Source organism: Apodemus sylvaticus, chromosome 19, assembly GCF_947179515.1.
Source record: "Apodemus sylvaticus chromosome 19, mApoSyl1.1, whole genome shotgun sequence".
Lineage (NCBI taxonomy): Eukaryota > Metazoa > Chordata > Mammalia > Rodentia > Muridae > Apodemus > Apodemus sylvaticus.
The window spans coordinates 9,320,192-9,341,903 of record NC_067490.1 but is presented as its reverse complement, the minus strand read 5'-3'; the positions used below and the strand labels follow the sequence as shown (position 1 = coordinate 9,341,903).

The following is a 21,712-nucleotide window of genomic DNA, read 5'->3' as shown; positions in this document are numbered from 1 at the left end:
GGTGTGTGTAAGAGAGAGAGAGAGAGAGAGAGAGAGAGAGAGAGAGAGAGAGAGAGAGTGTGTGTGTATTGTTTGTACAATCTGCTTCCCCAGCGCTGGGATTGTTTGTCCGCTCACCACAGCCTGCCTTGTCTGTTTGGGTTCTGGGGCTCGAACTCAGGTTCTTACTCTTGTGCGGCAAGCACTTTACCAATGAGCTAGTTCCTCAGCCACAGATTGTACAACTTACAAGCTGGGCCCTGGTGCCCAGGAGGACTGAGTTGCATCCGCAAGCACACTCACCCACATGTACTCTGGGTAGTTAGCCAAGCGCCTCAGTCCCTCTATGACAGTGTCCCGGTCTTCCTCCCACTTCCGTTTGCAGAACACGATCTCTAGGAAGTACCACGTCCAGCCGATGAGAGGCACGTACAGCAGCTCCCTCTTAGCCAGCACCTTGGAGCTCTGCGGGGACACCAGTGGCACCTGTCAGAGGTGGGGAGAGCCCGCCAGAAGCCCTCACGGACACACCAGGGGCTTAGGCCTTGCTTCTCTGGGCTCAAATCATTTGCTATAAATGGGATCCTGGCTTATGACTGGACAATCCTTGGACTGGTACCCCTCAAGGACACACAGGAGACCACCCGAGAAACTACTTGAGAGCCAAACCTTGGTGGTATGGAAGGGACATGGTGAATAGCAGTATGTCAGTTCCTGGTCCCTTCCTGACCCCCTTCTTCCTGCCATTGCTTAGCGGCTTTGGCTGCACTGAACTCCCTGGCCCTCTTAGTGTCATTTAAATTCACCTGAGGCCACTCAGCTAACCAATTATTCAGTTAGCCTTCAGTGGGAACCTCTGGACTGGGAAAGGTAGTGACAAGAAATGAAGTCACAGTGAGTCCCGAGAGCAGGCGGGAAACTACAGAGGAGACCACATGGACAGACACGCCCCCCCCCCCCCCAAGTCATACTGCTCCATGAGAAAGGGCCACACCAAGAAACATCTAAGGAACAAGCCTCTAGAGTCTCAGAGAGTCCCATGCCAGGCCTCCTTCTGGGGCCCCACTCCGCCGTCACTCACCCAGCCCCTCCCTGACCCCTCTGCTCACCCCCAGCACGCCAAACCGCTCGCACATGGTCCACCCGCAGAGGAAGTCGATCTCGAAGTTGTGGTTGAGGATAACAACCACATGCTCCTTCCCAAAGTGGTCCACGGTGGCCTGGTCGGTGAAGAGAGTGCACTCCGTGCAGGACCACCACTCCAGGAGCATGACCAGCTCTGCGGGAGGGTGGGGTCAGCACTGGGAGATGCCTGCCCAGTGCCCTGTTCCAGCCCCAGCCCCAGCCCTGCCCAGGTTTCCACAGGCTCTGGGAGGGTGGTATCAGACCCACTTCCATTGCCGTTTCCACCTAGAGGGGAACTTCCTTCTAGAAGTGAGTTCGGAGGGCCCGTGTTTGTAAGCTTTCTCAATCAGAGCTACTTTGTGCGATGAAGCCAGTGGCACAGACAGGAGACACATGACCCAGGGGATCAGTGCTCAGCCACCATGTCACTTTGGTGGATGCTGTACACCGTCACGTGTCACGGGCCACCAGCTTGCCTGTGTGGTAGGATGGATCTGTGATCTGTGTCCTGAATGCCAGGGAAGAGGATGCCTGCGGGGCTGGGCAACTCATAGAGCGAAGACAAGGTGACCATCTGCTGTGAGCTGAGATCCACATTCAATCCTGCCTACCCAGGCCTATGGAAGGGCTCCCAGGAGACCTACTGCTGCCCAAGAGGCTCTAGGATGCCCCAAGACAAAGGGGCCCTGTGGCCAGGAGCTTGGAGTATACTCAGCAGCTGATTGCAGCATCTCCATAAGAATGAGGAAGGTCACTAGAACTCAGAACTCAGCCTCCACCTGACTGCAAGTCACAGGTCATGACAGATCCAGGATAAGGCAGGGCCATGAGAACGCCTGGCTCCTCTGCATGGTCACCTTCATAAGGTCAGGGCCAGAGGGTCCCATGGCAAGAGCTTTGTGTGCATTTGCTCAGCATGGAGTTTGATTATAAATGAGTTCCGGTAGGACACACAGGAGGGCAGGCATCCTGCAAGCATGCCATGGTCTGCAGTGGGAGGACTATGGCCAGGCATCTGAGGCGGGCAGACCAGGATGTGATTGACACATGCAGGGTGGTGGCAGGAAGCACCATACTACTGGCTCTGGCCACTGCTCCATGAGAGGGCCCCAGGGTCCCCTGAAAACAACTGTTCCCTGGGGATGGAGCCAGGGTATGCTGCCAGCCTCAAACATGGAGTCCACAAGGAGGGTGAGGCCCTGGGTGCTCGGGAGTTGTCACTTAGTCCCAGGAGGGGTGCCAAATACTGTAGCTGCATTAGAACACTGCAGAGGTGGGGTCCTTAATGTTGTCCAAACACATTAGCACGTAGCCAGAAGGGCATTCCACACGTGGGCCTGAGAGCCACCCACGTGTCCGCACAAGAACACACACAGGGGTGGCTCTGCCACCAGAGAGTGGTGACAGTCATCCTCCCCAGGTCCAGCACAGGCTATCACCCAGGCACAACCCAGAAGGAAGTCCCGAGGCCTAGGCACCCAGAGAGTCCCCAAGGACACGCTCTTCCGTCTCCATGCACCCTCCCATCTCTGCTTGAGGCCAGGCTGAAGCTAACCAGCTTCTCTGCCCCTCCCAGGGTGTGGTCAGGAAGCCTCAAAGGGACACATCTGACTCTCTAGCAAGTCTCCCATGATAGCTGAGGGGCTCTGTTTCCTTTTCTCTCAGGATTTGATGTGTCTGCTGTTCTGGCGTCAGAATAGCACCGGATGTAGGAGTCTATCATTTAGCTTTTATCTGTCAACACTGGAGTGTCCTCGCCACCAAGTCATGTTGCACGTGTGGCATTTGTATTTGCTCTCTGTGCAACGGCTGTCACCTTTTGAGTCAAGCTGAGGAGGGGGAGTCAGGCAGACTGCAGTCACTGGCTTCTAGGTAGGGAGGGAATAAAGGTGCAGAATCCCTCTCCTGTGGGGTAACACACAGCATCCTGGACCCACTTCCTGGGGCACTGCTGTCCCTTCCTGCCTCTGTCCGAGCCTCTGCTGCAACAGCCAGGTATAAAAAGTAGTGGACTGCACGCTTCTTTGTGTATTTGCTTTTTTCCCCCACTTAGAACTGCATTTGGAAGAGGATTCTCTGGAACAGAAAGGCTACTCATTTTCTTGGTGTCTGTGCAGGCACGCTGAGGAAGGGCTATGGCCAGGGCTAGCATCCACAAGACTACCTGGTCAGCTCTGGGCCAATATAAACAAGAGAAGGTGAGGATGCCTGTGGGGCGTGGGCAGCTGCAGAACTCTCGAGGCTGTGTCCTTATCCTGTGGAGCAAGTGCGTCAAACTGGCATCATATAAACTGCAGGTAGCTGAATCCAGGTCGGGGCCCTCCCACGGTGCATAGGGTGGGAGCAAGTGGCTGTCTCTCCATGTAGACGTGGAGAAGGTTTCTCACATATATGTGCTCTCCTGCACTAGTACATTCTGATGGAGAGGTAGCACTCACACACTCGTGACTAGGGGCACCCTTGTTTTTAACTGCATCCTGCAATGTGAATAGGGACATTTAGTACGGTGTGCTGGTGGCCAGATCTCAGATCACTGAGCCTATTTTTACTTTGCTTTTACTGGTTTGAAAGCACCCACAGAGTTGTGTTAGACCCTCCTTTTGTGTGAGTCACTTAGCCTGACATGGAAATATCGTGTGGTTGAGCCTAGTAAACCCTGCACCTGTTCACAAGGCCCTGGAAGGGTGTGACCTCAGGGAGGCTGAGCTGCACCCAGCTCTGTGCTGGGATGGAGTGTCAGGTATGGCCCTGTCCTTACTGCCCCTTGAGAGCCCTGGCAGGAGAAGCTTTCCCCCACCTCCGCCTGCCCCCTGCCCCCCTCACCCCCCACTCCCCTGCAAGCCCCTGCACAACGCCCTGCCGGGCGGGGACACTTACGGCTCCAGAGCGAGTAGGCCAGGCGGCAGTTGATTCGGCGGTACAGGTGCTTGCTGAAGGGCCAGAGGGCCAGCGTGCACAGCTGGGTGAAGTTGATAACCAGCCCACTCACCACGAAGACGAAGCCAATGAGCAGGTGCACCACGAACTGGGTCTTCAGGTAGGCAAGCAGGCCCATGGTCGCTGCTCAGGGGCGGCCGCACGGTCCTTCACTGAGAACAGCCGTCCTGGAAACCGGGCACAGCGGTCAGTGTGTGTGTGGAGACAAGGCACAGGCTTGTGGTCTGGACAGCATGGTCCTCATCCAGGGCCTGGGCAGGAGATGCACTGTTGTGCCTGGCTCAGAGAGAGGCTGTCCCTGGAAGCTGAGGAGCAAAAGCTGTGCATCTCATGCAAACATCACACATGAACACCACATACACACATGTATAGTACCGTGGCTGTACTATTATTAGCAATTTGGCCAGCTACCAGGCACTAAGGACATATACATAGCAGGCCACACTCTTGTGAAGGAGACTAGACCCAATGCTGTCTAGGGGACCTCCGTTCCAGCCAGGTCTCCGGGTGACCAAAACCTATGGCAGCTTTACTGTGACTAAAAGGGAAGACCAGGCTACTTGGCTAAGTCACCGGGCTCTGGAGTGATTTGTTAAACCAGCAATGGAAGATGAAGGCAAAAGAGAATGTAGGCCACAGAAACACTTCTGAGACACAGCGGTGCCGGGGCCTAACAAACATGTCCAGTCACAATTTGTCAACAGTTGTGAAATCCCGTAGCATCAATGCAGTTAGGACCATGTGTAACAGGCAAGTGACTTAGTGCACAGGAAGGCTAAATGAATGGCCAATTTGAGGGTCCAGCAGGAGAAGATTCCAGCGTTGACTTTGAGGCCTGAGTCTATGCTCATGTCGCAAGGCCAGGGCCTGTAGGCCACGTACCCTGACGCCTCAGGGACCTCCAAGTTCCTTCCTACAGCATATAGGATGGATCTGTGTAGACCTGTCTATTGTGTGGGTGAGGGTCTCCACAGCCATCACACGGCACAACCCTGGCCGTGGCAGCTCTGACCCAGCAGCCCACGCCCATGCTCACATCACAGGCTCTACTCTGCTTCACCCCGTGGCTCCGCGGCTTTCAAAGGAGAGGCCAAGGCTCCACCGCATGCCTCCAATCCCACAGTTAGGGCCCTAGGAACAGGCTACGGTTTTCGAGATCGACCTTCAGTGAGGTCTTACATACAGTCACTATGTATTCGACTTTGGGTGACAAGACTCAGTGACCAGGCGGCCACCACCACTACACAGCAGCTGCCATGCAGGCTGGTCCCACCCCAGGCCCTGGCTGAGTCCATCACTGTTCTGATAGTTCTGCTTTGCTTCTTTCCCAGGGCGTTGGATGACACCGTGGGCTGGCACCAGGCTGCTGAGGTGCGACAGCAGTGCTGTGTCCACTGCTAAGTCCTCAGCTGCCCTTCCCTGATAACGATCCCCACCTGTCCATGCTCCGGCCTGTGAGGATAGCTTTCGTGAGCGTCCCTGTCGTGACCCACCCTGTGCTGCACCCTAGAGGAGGCTTCCTGCTCCACCTACAGGAGTCTGAGCTAAAGAGTTTGGGGGAAACCTGTGGTGAGCCTATGCCAACCTCAGTATTCCGTCCCCAGAGTGTGTTGCCACCCGCCACATTCACCTCTGGATCTCTGTGTCCCTGGGTCTAGCCAAACCTGAAGGGGGCAAATGGAATAGCCAGATGCTAGCCTGGAGGTCACCTCAGCACCAAGACCACTGCTCTGTGTCATAGCCTAGGATATCTCGCATAGCCTCATAGCCTTGTCACCCTCCCACTGTCTAACACAGTGTCCCCCGTGGCCATCTGACGTGTCTGTGCTGCAGAGCAGGACCTCAGTCATTACTCTCTAGTCCCCAGACGTCCCGGTGGTAGACACAGGGCCTGCTTCCTCAGTGCTGGCTACACCCCATTTCCAGGACTGTTTCCTTATTGCTATTTTTTTTTTTTTAACTTCAGTGCTGTCCATAGGAATGCCTTCAGGCCAACTCCCTCTGCTCTGCTCTGCTCTGCTCTGCTCTGCTCTTGGTTACAAAGTTTCTGGTCCATCGGGGCACAGAAGTGTGGGAAAGGCCTGCACTGGATGACCATGGTGTTGGTCCAGGTCCCTTCAAAATAAGTCTGTCTGTCTATCTATCTATCCATTTATTTTATTTTTAAAGATTTATTTATTTATTATATGTAAGTACACTATAGCTGTCTTCAAACACCCCAGAAGAAGGCATCAGATCCCATTACAGATGGTTGTGAGCCACCATGTGGTTGCTAGGAATTGAACTCAGGACCCTTGGAAAGCAGTCAGTGCTCTAAACCGTTGAGCTATCTCTCCAGCCCCATCTTTTTATTTTTTTAAGGCGGGGTCTCACTATGTAGCCCTGGCCAGCCTAGGACTTATAAAGATCTGCCGGTCTTTGCCTCCAGAGTGTTGGAGTTTAAGGCATACATCACCATACCCAGCAAGTTTTAAAAAGTCATGTGTCCTCAGCCCGTTTCAAGTTGATGTCTACATTTCAAATGTAGAGTTTAAATGTGCAGAGCGTATACTGGCGTGCTGTAAAACATGACTTTTCAAAGTGGAGCTTTAATCTTATAAATGCAACCACAGACCAGCCTAGAGATCCAGCATCCCCACGCGGCTTCCCAGCCTCTCTGCTGCTTTCCCGGCAGTGGCTTTCCACTGTGTAAAAACACTGCAGGATTTTACCACCAGGTAGCACACATAGAGGCTCTTTGGCTTGAAGTGATGCTTGAGAGCATTTTATTGATGACTGTGACCTACTGTCCCAGCAAAACTGTAGACCATTTTAGCCTCCTTTGGACACTTCTGGCACACAGGCCCAGAGGTGAGGCATCGCAGGCCTCAGAACTGCACACGAACTGTCCTGTTTGCAGGGACCGCCTACTTGCAAAGCTGTGATCACAACACCAGCTTGAATCCCCCGGCAGCAGCACAGGACACAGCTACACCCTGAAGACACCTCACAGCACTTCATGGGCTACACTTTTTTTTTTTTTAACCATGCACCCGATCCTGACAACTCTGAGGTCTACACAGCTATCTGGGAGCACACCCCACTGCCTCAAGGGAACACTTCCTCATCGTCACTTTCGATTCAAGGTTTTGGTCAAGAAAACTAATAGGAGGTACCTAATGCCCCACCACCAGGGGAGTGGTGGGTGCCTCTAGACAACCTTGGCATAAGAGCACGGTGCAGCTAATTACCACAGTCTTTGCAGGGGATGCCTGAGATCGGGCTAACCCTGACCTGACCATGAGACATGTCATCTGTGAGTCTGCCCTTTCGGCTTGCAGTGGGATGGCCCTGTCAGACTCACATCTTCTTCCTCCTATGGCCCTCTCAATCTCCTTGGATATTCCTGCCCTAGCATCTGGATCCCATGATGATTTCTGGGGACTAGTGTGATCTATGGCCTCCATGTGACTGACCTTTGAAGACTGGATGTGTCTAAAAGTTTAAACATGGTTTCTGGAGCTGACCAACAGCTGGAGGACACGGTGGCACCCGTAGCTCATAGGTGATTTCCTGGGCTTTCCCATATCCCATATTTAGTTGGGCCTTGTGTGCTCCTGAGACCAGCCTGGCACTAGAATATCTTGCCCCTGAAAGTGACACCATTGCTTCCTGAGTTTCATCTTGGCACTTCAGAGCCTGCCAGAACTAGCACCTTCCTGGGTCAGAAGAAGGTGGAGGTGAGAGGCAAACCAGCCGTGGCTTCCGAGGAACAGGCGAGTGTTTGCCAGCTGTGGAGGAGGAAGCTGTAGCCCGAAAATCTGTGCTGATGACAGGGTTAGCCACACTCAACAGTAGCTCCAGCAGCACTCCAAGTGTGTCCTTGTAGGGGACTTACTCAAACCTGCAAATGTTACCACAGCTGCGAACCAGAAACTGGAGAGATGCTACTCCCAAAAGGATGTCCCTGGGGGACGCCCAGGACCCTAAGCCATACTCTCTTTCCATAGATACCATTCACCGAGAAAGGGGACCCTTCCTTAGTTAACTGTGACCTAAAGGAGCCCTCAGTCTTAGCCTGAGATATCTGGAGCTCTGGGCATCATCAGGACACTGAACTCCCCAACCATGCACAAGGAGGGCCTCACCTGATCCTCTGCCCTGACTGTCTCCTCACTAGGACTGAATTGAGTCACCCCCATGGGTAGACCCCCAGCACCTCAGAATGCTACGGTACTTAGAAATGAGGGATCCACAAGGTGGTGAAGATAAGTGCTGAGGTTTCTGATCTGATCGCCCACGTGCTCAGTGGAGATGGAATGAAGGCCAGGAGCAGAGGCACCAGCTCTGCCGGCAGCTCAGCCAAACCATGAGTCACGTCTCCAGAGTCCTGGGCACCTCACAGTGCAGCCCAAGGTCTGTGGACTCACACGCCTCTCAGGCTCCCTAATCTGAGCCCTGGGAGACCTGTTGGTCCCTCTTCCCGCCGCCAACTTCCTGGTCACATTCAGTCCCCATCCTCTGGGAGCCTCTCCATCATCCTTGGTCCCTCTGTCCCACTTCCCTAGGGACCACGTCCCAGAATGCCCTCATATCTGTCTCTCAGTGCCCAGCCTCCCCACGCTTTACACCTCCTGGCTGAGGGGAAAGAGTCTGTCAGAGAGTGCGGCTGCTACTGAACAGGTGGACTGGCAAAGGGAAGACACCAAACTACGGGAAATGAGTTGTTTGTGATGCTAGAGACAGGAGATTCGGTCACAAGGAAGATGCCGGCATGTGGGTCTCAGTGATCAAATCCAGGTTACAGGATAACACAGCTGTCACCGTCCTCTCCCTCCTGTTCACTTGTGTTCAGTTCCCCGCCAAGGCCTGGGAGCAGGAACAAGGGCAGGCTGTGTGAGGGGCTGGGCCAAGGGCATTCCCTGCATACCCCACTCCCATAGTTATTTTGTAACCATGGCGGTGAAAACTGAGCTGGTCCAAAATCAGCAGATACAGGATAATTATTAACAGGAATGAGTAAGAGGGCGTGCAGCAGCAGAGACGGGGTAGTCAGTATCTCAAGCTGCCTTAATTCAGGTGCAACATTCACTATTCATAAACAGCCAAGAACAAAAATATAACGCCCAGACCTTTCTGAGTGGTCAGGTGGGCGTGGAAAAGCAGAATGCTCAGGGCGGTGGCTCAGAGAGCCCTCACAACCTTCCCCCTTCCTCACAGAGTAGAGTGCAACATGGCTTCCCAGCCACAGCCTGTGTGCACACCGGCAAGAAGGGGTTGGGAGAGACTCAGGGTAGATACTGGTGACAGCTAATGGAGATGGCTGCACTGTGACGTTGTGGAGTGTCGCTGAGGACAGGCCTGTACCTCACCATCCAGACAGACCCTGGTCCTTAGGGTGTTTGACGACAGTGGATATATAATAAACACAATCAAGGGGCAAATCAGTCTTTAGGTAAATTCAGCCACAGACTCGGTCTCTAGGAATGCTGGCAAAGTGTAAGACCTAGCCCAGCCACCCTGTTTCCCCAGCCTGTGGAGGGAAAGGTGTCTACCTGTGGTGAAGGAGGAGGTGCCATCAGTACCATTTGCTCCAGATGGCCAGCACTGTCACACTCAGCAAGAGGACAGGGGTCCTGAGCACAGGAAACACAACACACAGGTCCAAGATGGTGGAGATGTTGTAAGCATCCGGCAGCACCGGGTCCTGGTAGCTCTGTTCAACCCGGTTAGTGCCATTCAGTTGGTTACTGGGGGATCTACCAGGGTTGGGCTCCAGCAGCTCTGATGCCTCACAAGCATGACCCTGTGGCCATGTTGTCCTTTAGCAGGCAGAAGGTGGGAAGCTAGACCCCTCCAGGGCTAAAGGCTTCCTCTATAGCAAGTAGGGTACGGGCTCACAAGTGCTAGTGACCAGACAGATGAAGACATACCAGCCCCTCTTGTGTCCAGGCTATAGGACACAGTCTGTAGCTGTGTGCACACAATGCACAAACACATTACGCAGAACAGTGTGGCTGAAACAGAAAATTCAACTAAGACACCCGGCACTGAGCGGCAGGCCACCTCTGTGTGCATGTCCTGAGCCGGCCCACACTGCTGCTTCTCAGATGACCACTGACCCCTGGCTCAGGACCTGGGCTGGGCTGGCTGCCTGGGTGGCAATGGCATTTATGACTTCCAGGGCTGCCTCCAGACACCTTGCGACCTGCTGTGACCTTTGGCCATTAATTTGGGATGTTTGGGTCAGTTTACTGACCCATGTCTACTGAGCCGGACCCAGCCCAGGTCACCAGACCACAACCTTGGGGGTATCTCTCAGTGAACGAGAACTATTCCAGAGGGACCAGAAGCGCCCAGCTAAGCCCAGATGAAACTGCTGACCCACGTAGCCTCAGCGAAGTGGATGGATGTGGTCTTACATGGCTTAGGCACACCATAAGCCTTTCCAGTGCATAAGCTGTTTATAAATACTACCAAAGCCTAATTACACTATCCAAGGATCCCCCACCACCTTGGAACGAACTGACTCCACAGTTCATAGGAAATACAATCAGGAAAGAAAAGCCAAGTGACTCAGAAAAGGCAGGAAGCCGGGCAGTGGTGGCGCACGCCTTTATTCCCAGCACTTGGGAGGCAGAGACAGGAGGATTTCTGAGTTCGAGGCCAGCCTGGTCTATAGAGTGAGTTTCACCACCAGGATGGTCTGCACCATGTCATACACTGAGCAAGACCACAAGGCTCCAGCCTCCAATGCACAATCCCGCCCCCCCTGTACTGAGAGCAGGCAACCCACAGCCATGGTCTGCAGCCTCAGGTTGGGTTGTCTGTGCTGGAGCCCAGACACAGGCCATGGCTGTCAGGTCTCTCACACAGCATCCCACACAGGCCCTCTGGGCTCCAATGGACTTGTGTTTCTACTGGATTTAGACAAATTTTAAAAAGTAACCTTAAAACCATGGCTGAGTTTGTGGGAATATTAGAGCATTTCTTTGTCTTGACTAATGGATTTGAATGTCACACACTAGCCCCTCTAACTCCAGACAGAACTCTGCCTGTGGCACCAGAATCATCCAAGGTTAGCTAATAGCACCTGGAAGTGGAGGTGGGGTGGGAGCATGTCTACACGCTACACTGCAGCAGAACATATCCTGAAACAGGTACTCAGGAGAACATGAGACCCAGTTCTAGCTAGTGGGAGAAGGGGAGGGAGAGAGAGAAAAGAAGGAAGAGGGAGAGAGGGAGGGAGGGAAGGAGAGAGGGAGGGAGAGAGAGGGGTGGAGTGGGGTGGGGTGGGGAGGCTAGGCAAGTTTTTTGCTGTCCCAGGGAAGGGAAGCCCCTCTTCCCCTCTGCGCTAGAAAGGCACATTCAAGACACAGCAGTCTATTTGGTCTCTTTGGTCACTGCACAGGGGCAATGAAGCTATTTATGTGAGTACCAGCATGGCCTGGAGCCCCTCCCCCTTACAGGAGTCACGGGACCAGAGGGAAGAGATGCCCCTACCTTGGGTGCCTGTAGCATGAGATGGGTGGTTGCAGCTGAGGCCTAATGGCCCCTAGGCTGTTTCTAAAGAATGAGGAAGGACGGGGAGTCAGTGAGCCTTGGCAGGGAAGCAGACAGTAGGGGCAGCAGGCGCAACTCCAATGACTGACCAAGCACAACAGCAGATGAAAGACTCCAGGCCCCTCACTTACCCCAAGTCCCCAGCTCCTGAATCTTTACGGCCTCCAGGGTGTTTCTGGTGACTGCCCTGGCCTGAGCAGTGGCGATGGTGGGAAGGGAAGGAAAGGGAGGCACAAAGCTCCTAGGCCTGATGACTCCACAATGGGCCTGTGACAGGACCGGGCTCACAGGCGTGGCTGTGTCTCTTACACCAGGACACCACCCTGGGTCAGAATAGAGTACATGCTCCAACACATGCATGTTTTTGCATAATGCAGGTGCACTTACACGTGCACGCACACACATATACACACATGCACACACATGCACGTATGCATACACACATGAAGAGTACACAAATGAGCAGGGCATATCTATGCACACAGGTATGCACATACATGTGTATGCTCATATCTAACACATTCATGAACACACGTGTATACACACATGCACACACACAGCAGTCATCTTACACACATGCATGCTATGACGACTGCTCCTAGAGCTCTTGTCTAATTGCATTACAGTGACCTTCTTGGTCATGCACTTTTGCACACGCACTGCTGCTCACAGTTAAGAAGCTGGTGGAGTTGCAGTCTAGCTTTTCCCGGGTGGGGGTGGGGTAGGGTAGGGGTGGGGGATGGGTGGAGTGGGGGAGCTCATTGCGCCTTCCCTCAGGACAAAGCCCAAGCACCTGTAACACAGCCTGTTGTCATCCTATCAGAAGCCTGAGGCCCCATGACCACCAAGCAGAAGAATCAGAAGAGAGGTTCTGTCTGCCTAGGTGGAGGCTGCAGCGGGCTCAGGGGAAGCTCAGCTGGGTTGAGTTGGTGCCCCAGGGCCTTCAGGCACCTTCTCCACTGCTTTTCTTCATGATGCCCCGGCCCTGTCCCAGGCTCCCCCACCCCATCCCCCAGGCTCCCTTGGTGCCACTGGGACACTGAAGAGTTCTCCTGAGAGCCAGGGCAAACCCAAAGGTGCGGGCGCTCTGCAGGCCTTTGACAGACCTTGGCCTAGCACAAGGGCATCTAACACTGGCACTACAGTGGCACCGTATTTCACACATGGAAATATGATCTTTAGGAAGGTGGAGATTCAAATGTGACAAACCAAGGTGTTTTCAGAATGACCCCCTTAGCCTTCACAGGGCACATGGCAGTGGGGCGTTACTACCTGGTACCTATAGCTACTGAAAAGGCTGGCCCACAAGGGAACCACGGAAGGCTAGAGTGGGACCCACTTTCCCCATGCACTGGGGTGGTCCTCTCAGCAAACACTTGAGCTCCAGGTCTGAATAGAAATTCCGAAAATCTCAGTAGGTGTGTTCTAAGTCAGAGAGAGTTTCTAAAATACTGATCCAGCCCGTGGCACATAAAATAACACATGAGGAGTAGCAGATGCCACCCTTGACAGGCAGCAAGGTCACGATTCTCTGTGGTGACCACTGCAATCGCTACAGGCGTATGCAGGAGCCAAGGCCGTCCTAATACTCACAGACCCCAGCATGACCTTGGGCTGTGGTCCACTTCTAGTTGGTGCCCTTCACCCCTTCCTGGGACCTAAGTTGCTGCAGTGGCAGCTCCCACAGCCTGCCACTTTGACCAAACCCCTCCTCATATATCCTTTAATGCAACTAGCACTGCCACAGGAGTTGGGGCTACAAGGGCTGAGTGGAATGAGGGGACCCAGCCTTCTGCCCTGAGAACCCCTGGGAGGGGCTGGCCCAGATCTCCACAGAAGCAGGTGGACCCTTAGGAGGGAGGCCTATTCTGAAGAGCTCATCTGTGAGAAGAACGTGTAAATTCATACCTGAATTCTCCTGTCTCCACACCCTGCAACTGTCACCTTCTTATGTATGTCCTTTTCTCTGATGTCCCCGAACTTGCCACCGAATTCAAGTTTTGGTCTCTAACTTGTCCTAGTAACTCCACCCCCCAAGGTCAGGGTGTCCATCGTGCCACCCGTCTTGGCTGGGTGCCGGAGCCCATACAACCTTCTTGGAGTTGAGGGGTGGGCGTGGCTTTCCACATCTGGAGACACGAGGCTCTTTCTGCTCAGTGTCCAGGGAATCTAGGTCAGCAGGGTCAGTGCCCTTAACGCCACTCTGAGCCTGTCCCTGCGCTTCCGTTCCGGCAGGCAGGGGCACTCCTTTGGGCTTCCTCTGCCCTCCCAGCCTGGCAGGAACTCCAGGGCACCCTGGCTTCTTACCTGCTCTTCTGCTTTCCTTCTCTCCCCGGGCTCTGGATATCAGATGGTTGGGGTCCTGACTGGGGGAGTCTGTAGCCTCCTCCCACAGCAGGGCAACAGGACTCAGCTGGCAAGAGCGGGGATCGTATAGTGAGCACTCCGCTACGTCCCAGAGTACGAAAACAGCCATTCTGCCAAGTGGGTGAGACGTCAGGGCTGGCTGTGTGGCCAGCTCATGTTCACTCAGCACATGAGAGCGGCAGGGCTTGTGGTGGGGGCAGGAAGGCAACGTGCAGGGAAGGAAGCCGCCAGCAGCTGAGGTGCCCGGGCTGGAGTACCCGCACTCTCGGCAGCCTCACCACCCACTGCTCCGCAGGGCCCAGCCTCAAGCAATGCTATCCTCCCGGACCACAGGAAACTGGTGTGTGGGACGATGCCACACGGGAAGGCTGGGCTCTCAGGGCCTCCTCACCGTAACTCAGCCTTCCGACCCGGGAACTCGGCCCGACTTCACCAAGTACAGGAAGCACTGTAGCCGGGCCATACCGCCTCGCACCACACCTAGGCCACAGCAGAGGGTCTTTCCCAGAATCTGTCCCCTTAGCCCTCTGCAGTCTCACCTGCCCCTCTGTACTGGGCGGGGACAACAGTCCCTTCCGCTGTGGATTAAGGGCCACAGGCCCAGTCCGGGATTACAGAGCAATAATGGAATGACCCAGTAACTGCTGATGGGGGTGTGGTAAATACGCACAGCAATGCGAAGCAACACAGAGGAGGAGGGACCCTAGGCCCCGCCTGATGCGGGGGAGCCAGAGAGGGAAGCTGGGTAACTACAATCCACAAGAAGATGCCATGAACCTCCATGCTGGCCACCCAGAGACAAGGCTAGAGACGGGCGTGCCTGGGCTCACGACTGGTTCTTCCCAAGGAGGTGGAGATACTTTCTCAACATTGCACCCCAAGTTTAGCTGGTGCTAGCCCTGCAGGTGTGATTGACAGCAGCTTGTGGGGAGGGGGAGATATTTTCCAGTTGGCACACAGAGTATGGAGGAGCCCCTAGAGCTGGGGCTTCTGGGTGTCACACAGTATGGCCTGAGAGCTTCCGGGAAGGCAGGATGGCAGACCAGCTTCAAGAACGTGTCTTAACACCCAGGTTCACAGCCCACTGCTCTCCTGGCATGCCGCAGGCAGGTCCACACCGGCTCACAGCCTTCCCTGTGAGGGAAACAGCCAAGGCCACCCTGGGGCTAAGGGGCTGACAGGCTTGGACTTTCCTCAACTCTGGGTCCAGCATGCAACTCAGGCTCTGTTGCCCGTAGCCAAGCCACCTGGCCCTCCAGGGCACAGTGGAGCAATAACAATCAAGTCCAAAAGTCTCCTGGAGCTGCCAGGACATTTACAACCCCGATTCTGAAGACACCTACCTCACAAACCTCTGGAGTCTAAATAACTTCCCTTTCAAAGATTTGATTTTATAAAAAGGGACAAAGTCACTTTTGCTGTCACCCAGAGAATGTAGTGAAGTGACAACAGAGATGGGGCCATCGCAGGCAAGCACTTGGCCCAAGAAAGGCACAGTGAAGACCCCCGAGGAGGGGGACTGAGTGTTGCAGGCACAGTCACAGTACCCCATAACAGGTCAGCCACTGTAGTTAGCGGCAGCACACTATCTCCTGGGACATGCAGCCAACAAACCCTAGCTGCAGATTCCTTACTGGTTGGTCTGAGACAGACATTCGTACACTGAGTGACTGTATTATGAAGCACAGGTGACCTCTCCCCTGGGAGACATTGGTTATCCGTCCTAAAGGTAACCCCATGAAGTAGTTACTTCCGCAATTGTAAATATTAAAAAACTGAAAGACAGTTGAGTGTGGTGGTGCTCAGGTCACCTTTAGTTCCAGCACTTGGAAGGCAGAGGCAGGAGGGTCTCTGTGAGGTCAAGGCCAGCCTGGTCTATGTAGTGAGCTCCAGAACAGCCAGGGCTATGTAGAGAGACCCTGTCTGGAAAAGAGAAGTAGATAAAGAAGAAAATGGAGAGAAGACACTGAAGTCCACAGCTCAACATGCCATCCGGGAAGAGGATGGGGATACATCACTGAGCAGATTTTGTTTTTTCTTTGTGGTGCTGGGGAAGGAAAATCCAGGACCCTGAACATTCTTAGCAAAGATGCTGCCTCTGCCCTCTGCCCTCTGCCCCCAGCCTGACACTCTCCAAGCTAACCAGCTCAGCAGCACTTCCTAGTGAAGTTCTAAGCCACCCTGGCCACCACAGCTGGCATGGTGAGCCAGACCTCATGTGTCTGGGAAGAGCAACTGACACCAACTTCTGTCATGCCGGTGGCTTGTCTCTAGATACAACTGTTCTTCCTACTGAAGCCAGCACTTCCCCAGCAAGACTCTGTGTGTGTGGCAGTGACACCCACCCCCACCCCCAGGCAGAAATTTCTGTGAACCAACATTCCCAAGGGGGAAAAAAAAACAAAAAACCAGTAAGAGCCACACTAATGATTCACACGGCAGCCTGATACATCAGGGTTGTTTCACTATTTCTTACATTTCTGTGACTGTAGAGAGATGGAATCTTACAGGTCTAGAACTAAATTATCCTGGGCTATCTTCAGCCCTCTTAAGAGATATTTATAGCTCACCTCTGTGTTTGACGTAACATTTCTATGAGTGAGGCAAATCCTTTTCAAATGTACCGAGTCCCCTAACTGCCACCAATTGAGGGCTAAGAACGTCATCAGACAGTGTCTGAAGCCAACATCAGAGGCTTCCCCAATTGGCCGTGTAACCTACCAGATGTTTCTACCAAGGTATCTGAATACGACCTTGATGTATGACTTTTTTTATGTTCTGTTATCATAAAAATGTCATATAGCTGTTACTACAGTGGGGTGTGGTATTTGGGGATACCCTAAATCTGTGTTCCTGGGCCTCGGTCACTCGCATTTGGCTCCAGAATGAGTTCTTATTTCCTGGAGCTAAAAGCTGTGTTGCTCGTGGACAGCTCTGGGCACCTGAATGTGCGGCCTGAGGATGCTCCACGGTCGCTAAAGAGCGCCTTGGGTCACAGCCAGGTTCCGGCACGAGCCCTGCCCGGCTGTCCAGGTGGCCTCCTCGGTCACGTGGATGAGCTCTTTCTGGGGCTGAGAGCTCCCCAGGCTGGGTGGATGGGCCGCTGGCTTATTCTGAACCAGTTGTTAGACTTAGTACAAGGTCAAGGGAAGAGAGGGAGCGCTTCTCCATTAGTGTTTCAGGCATAAGGCTCCTTCTGGCTGAGTAGCCTTATAGTCTTTTCCCCTAGGGCCAGGCCCTTCTCCTGGCTGAGGATCTAGAGACGCCAGCTTGCTACTTTGTTTCTCTAAGGAGCTCACTCTATATCGTTTGTGTGGTGATTATTTACCCGGGGTTCATTTATTTAGAGCAAAATCTAATTTTCCCCTAAAGTTCTTAAAAGTAACTGGCAAAATCTGCAGTCACTTCATTTTACTTTTATTTTCTTGTTGTTTTGTGTTTGTTTGTTTGTTTGTTTGAAGACAGGGTCTCACTATGTAGCTCTATCTGTCCTGGAACTCACTATGTAGAACAGGCTGGCCTCAAACTCACAGAGATCTGCCTGCCTCTACCTCCTGAGTGCTGTGATTAAAGGTGTATATCACCACACCCAGCTCATTTTACATTTTAAAAACTGTGCTAAATTTATCATTTCTAGCATGCCTAATATATGATGTGTGTAGATTTTAGGATGGCTTTTTTGATGTTGATTTTTGAGACAGGGTTTCTCCGTGTAGCTTTGACTGTCCTGGAACTTGCTCTGTAGACCAGGCTGGTCTCAAACTCACAGAGATCCACCTGACTCTGCCTCCTGAGTGCTGGGATTAAAGACTTGTGTCACCACCTGCCCAGCTTTAGGATGGCTTTTTTATAGCTACTGGCCCTTATAAAACAGTGTGTTCAATGCCCTTCTCTTGGACAAACATAAGATACAACTTAAAAAAAGAACTAAAGAAAAAAGTCATTTAAAACTTGCTGACCTGTTACCCCCTCCACAGCACTCCCCACACCTTGGGTTTTTTGAGACAGGGTTTCTCTGTTTAGCTCTGGCTGTCCTGAACTTGCTCTGTAGACCAGGCTGGCCTAGGACCCAGAGATCTACCTGGCTGTGCCTCCCGAGGGCTGGGATTAAAGGCGTGGACTACCACTGCCCTGCTTCCAGCGGCATCTTAAGGTTTACAGACGACGCTGCTGTACTTCCCCACACAGCGCAGGCTTGGCTCCTTTTCCACGGCGGCTTTGGAAGCGCTTTAACCCACCACACTGTCTCATCGCCAGGCTTCCTCAAACGTTGGTCTGCTCTCAGTGACGTTTATAGAAGGTCTGCCTTATGGAACAAGGACTTTTTATTTTATTTTTTTATTTATTTACTGATACAGTCACTTAAAGCTCTGTGGTTAGATTTTATCCAAAGGTCTATATGTTCTCCCCTTGGCCAAGGGTTTCTCTTGATAGACTGCTACCCCTTGACAGTGGGGAAGTCTACGAGGAATTATTAGGACAGGGAGATGACTCAATGGATAAAAAATACTTGCCATGCAAGCCTAAACTCCTGAGTTTGAGCCCTGGACTCACACAGAAAGCACAGGTGCCACCTCAGGACTCACAGTGAGATGGGTAGCAGAGACAGAACCAACCAGAAGCTCACAGACAGGGTAGCCTGGTATATACCTCACAGCGACAGCACTAAGAGACCCTGAGTCAACAACACGTATGGCAAGAACCAACTCCTGACTGTTCTCTGACCTCCACTCGGATCATGAGTGGTTTTACTCCCACATGCAAAAATAAATGTTTTGTTTTTTTAAAGAATTTTCAACAACTTGGTGGCCATATAGTTAGTTTTATGTTGACTTGACATAAGCTACAGTCAACAGAGAAGAGGGAACGTCAACTGAGAAAATGCCTCCCTAAGATTAAACTTCAGGCAAGCCATAAAAGATTTTCATAATTAGTGATGAATGGAGAGTCCCCAGGCCATAGTGGGTGGAGCCATCCCTGGACTGATGATCGTATATTCTATAAGAAGGCAGACTGAGCAAGCCATGGGGAGCAAGCCAGTACGCAGCATCCCTCCGTAACCTCTGCATCAGCTCTGCCTCCAGGTTCCTGCCCTGACTATGGAAGTGTAAGCCAAATAAGCCCTTTCCTTTCCTTCCTTTTGGTCATGGTGTTTCATCACAGCAATAAAAACCAAACTAGGGCAGGGTATTCCTACTAAACTGCATAGTTGTGAAACTTACCTTACTGGGGAAATATTGAAGTCAGTAATAAGATGTGACCGGTTACACAAGATTCTCACTACACCCATAATCTGGGTTGATGGTTAAATAAATACGGCACTAATTGTCAAAACCAACTGATGCCTTTTTCCTCAGCCTATAAAACACCAGTGACTCTAAGGTCTACCTTCCTAGAAAAGTGTTGTCTGCTTACAAAGTAAGTGTTAGGAGTCCTATAAAACATTAAGGATTGTATGAACCATCTCTACCAAAGAATACATTGCACATCACCATAAGGGACTTTCGAGCATTATAATAAAAATTCAGAGTTGGTCACAGAGTTCCCACAGTCAGCTCCTGGGAGAAGAGGAACTAGAGAGAAGCAGAAAACACTGAGGCCGATCCCATCAGCTGGGGAAAGACAGCAGCAGGACTCCCTTCAGCCGGACAGAAGGGCTGTGTGGGTGCGGCTAACATGCCCATGCGGCAAAGCCAGGAGGAGAAACCTAGATTCACATCTCACCTCCAGTTTGCTTCTGAGCCCAGACAGACAGGCATCATATGCCGTGGGAAATCCATTTCTACTACACCAATCACAGAGGGTCAGTCCTGAGTGCTGACCACTCTGTTTATAGTCCATACGACCTTTCCTATTTAGATTTGTTCTTAACGTTTTTTGGCAGCACGGTGAGATGGTAAAGGTACTTATCATGCAAGAGTGACGACAAGAGTTCAATCCTTGAAGCCCATACAAGATGAGAGAGTCCTTTAACCTCTGCATGCACTCCATGGAAGGTGCCTATACCTACACACCTACACACACACACACACACACACACACACACACACACACTAATATTTTTCAATTGTCTAAGATACTTAACTCTTTTTTTGGAATATTCCTGAGCTATAGAAACACCACCACTCCGGGTGTTGGTAACACAGTGAGGATGCACCTGTGTCCTCACCGCCATTGTGTGCTCCCACCTGTTTCTCCCAAGGGACCACCCAGACCTCCCAAGGGACCAAGCTGTCATGTTCAAGATTCAGGGATTCTCATCATTTGTAAAAGGATCTTCTCATTATTCAGTATAATTTAGATTTTAAAAATTCTAGCTTTTCAATCTCCCTAAGGGAATTTCCCTCTGGGATACCTCTGCTTGAAATCTCAAATCTGAGAACCCAAGATAAACTAATAAGAAAAAGGGAAAGTGTTAATCAGGTATGACCAATTAAGTAATCAGGGATGACTTAATCACTATGTTTCTACTGATATTAAAAACTTAAGATACAACAAATTAAAAGGTCCAAAAAGCCCCACAACACTCAGACTTCTAGTTACATTAAAAAACATTAGCTCCAGAGATCTGGACTGATTCTTATCTAAATTATAATGTATGAACCAGTCTGTTTCTCATCTGAAGAGCACGGGCTAACTCTGCTTGTCAGGACAACCGGGTGGCTTTGAGGGTGAACGGAGTGAGTGCCTGCACAGTCTTCGTGCCAGGAGGCAGCACAGCCCGATTCCAACACAAATCCTCAAAAATCTCCTAAGCCAACTGTGAGGTTATCCAGGGTCCCGTCAGCAAACAATAGCACCATTCTCCTAACAAGCAACAGCAGCGGCCATGATACACTCACATGGTCAACACATGTGGTCAAACCACATGGTCAGCCCATTGATTCCACGAAAGGGTCAGAACAGGGGCTTGCCGAGGCGAGGCTTGAGGTCGGGAAGCTGTGTGCTCCACCCTTCTGAAGATGACCAATCGCCTTCCTACAATGTAGGCTCTGACCAGTTGCTTCATCAAATCACCAGCACAAGTTTCTATCCCCTGCTGTGTGAGGATGCCAAGCCAAGCTCCTTTCTCTGTGCATGTGAGTGAAGCCTTGGTTACTCAGACCCACACACTCTTTCTCACACACACACAAAGGACCTTCAAGACACACACACACGTACTCTCACATACATAAATACACATACACACATACATATTCACACACATATACTTTCTTCTACGCACAGACTCAATACATTCACACATACACACACACACACACACACACACACACACACGCCTGATTCCAGAAGCAGTCCCAAGTCCCACATTCCATTCAGCCACTATTACTGCAGTTAAGGCTTTGCCTCTGGTTTGGTTGCTCAAAGAAATGACTGCTGACTGCTTTGACTTGGATAACAGCAAACATCAGTAGTCCAACTTGGAAAAGCTTTGAGGCAGCATTACCCTGATGCCCACACAGGCTTCTGAGGGATTGGTACATTCAAAGTGGGATCACATCCCAACACGGGGTTCCAAGGAGGCAACTGGCAGGTCCCACACTGTGCAGGCAAGCTGATAAACACCTTTCTCCACTTCAGCTGCTTCTCACAAGGATGTTTTTTCTTTGAAATGGACCACTGATTACCTGAATGCAGCAGATTATATTAGCTTGCACATTTAAAGTACACGGGCAGAGCATGATCTGGGGCCCTGCACCCAGGGCCTGCCTACACACTGCACTGAGGGGGGCCTCGGTGGCGTTCTTAACTCTGCTGCTCT

At 52.0% G+C, this 21,712-nt stretch overlaps 1 protein-coding gene across 2 annotated transcripts in view; it reads right to left on the bottom strand.

Annotated features, from left to right (window-relative positions):
• Positions 1-21,712, bottom strand: part of Agpat3 (1-acylglycerol-3-phosphate O-acyltransferase 3) — an 82,263-nt gene that overhangs the window by 10,625 nt on the left and 49,926 nt on the right. For both annotated transcript variants that reach the window (XM_052163042.1, XM_052163041.1), the window contains 3 exons: positions 3,982-4,208; positions 1,089-1,258; positions 283-444 (listed from right to left, as the gene is read on the bottom strand). In XM_052163042.1, coding sequence (XP_052019002.1) covers positions 283-444; positions 1,089-1,258; positions 3,982-4,159 — 510 coding nt within the window. In that variant the 5' untranslated portion in view covers positions 4,160-4,208. The remainder of the gene's footprint in view (positions 1-282; positions 445-1,088; positions 1,259-3,981; positions 4,209-21,712) is intronic.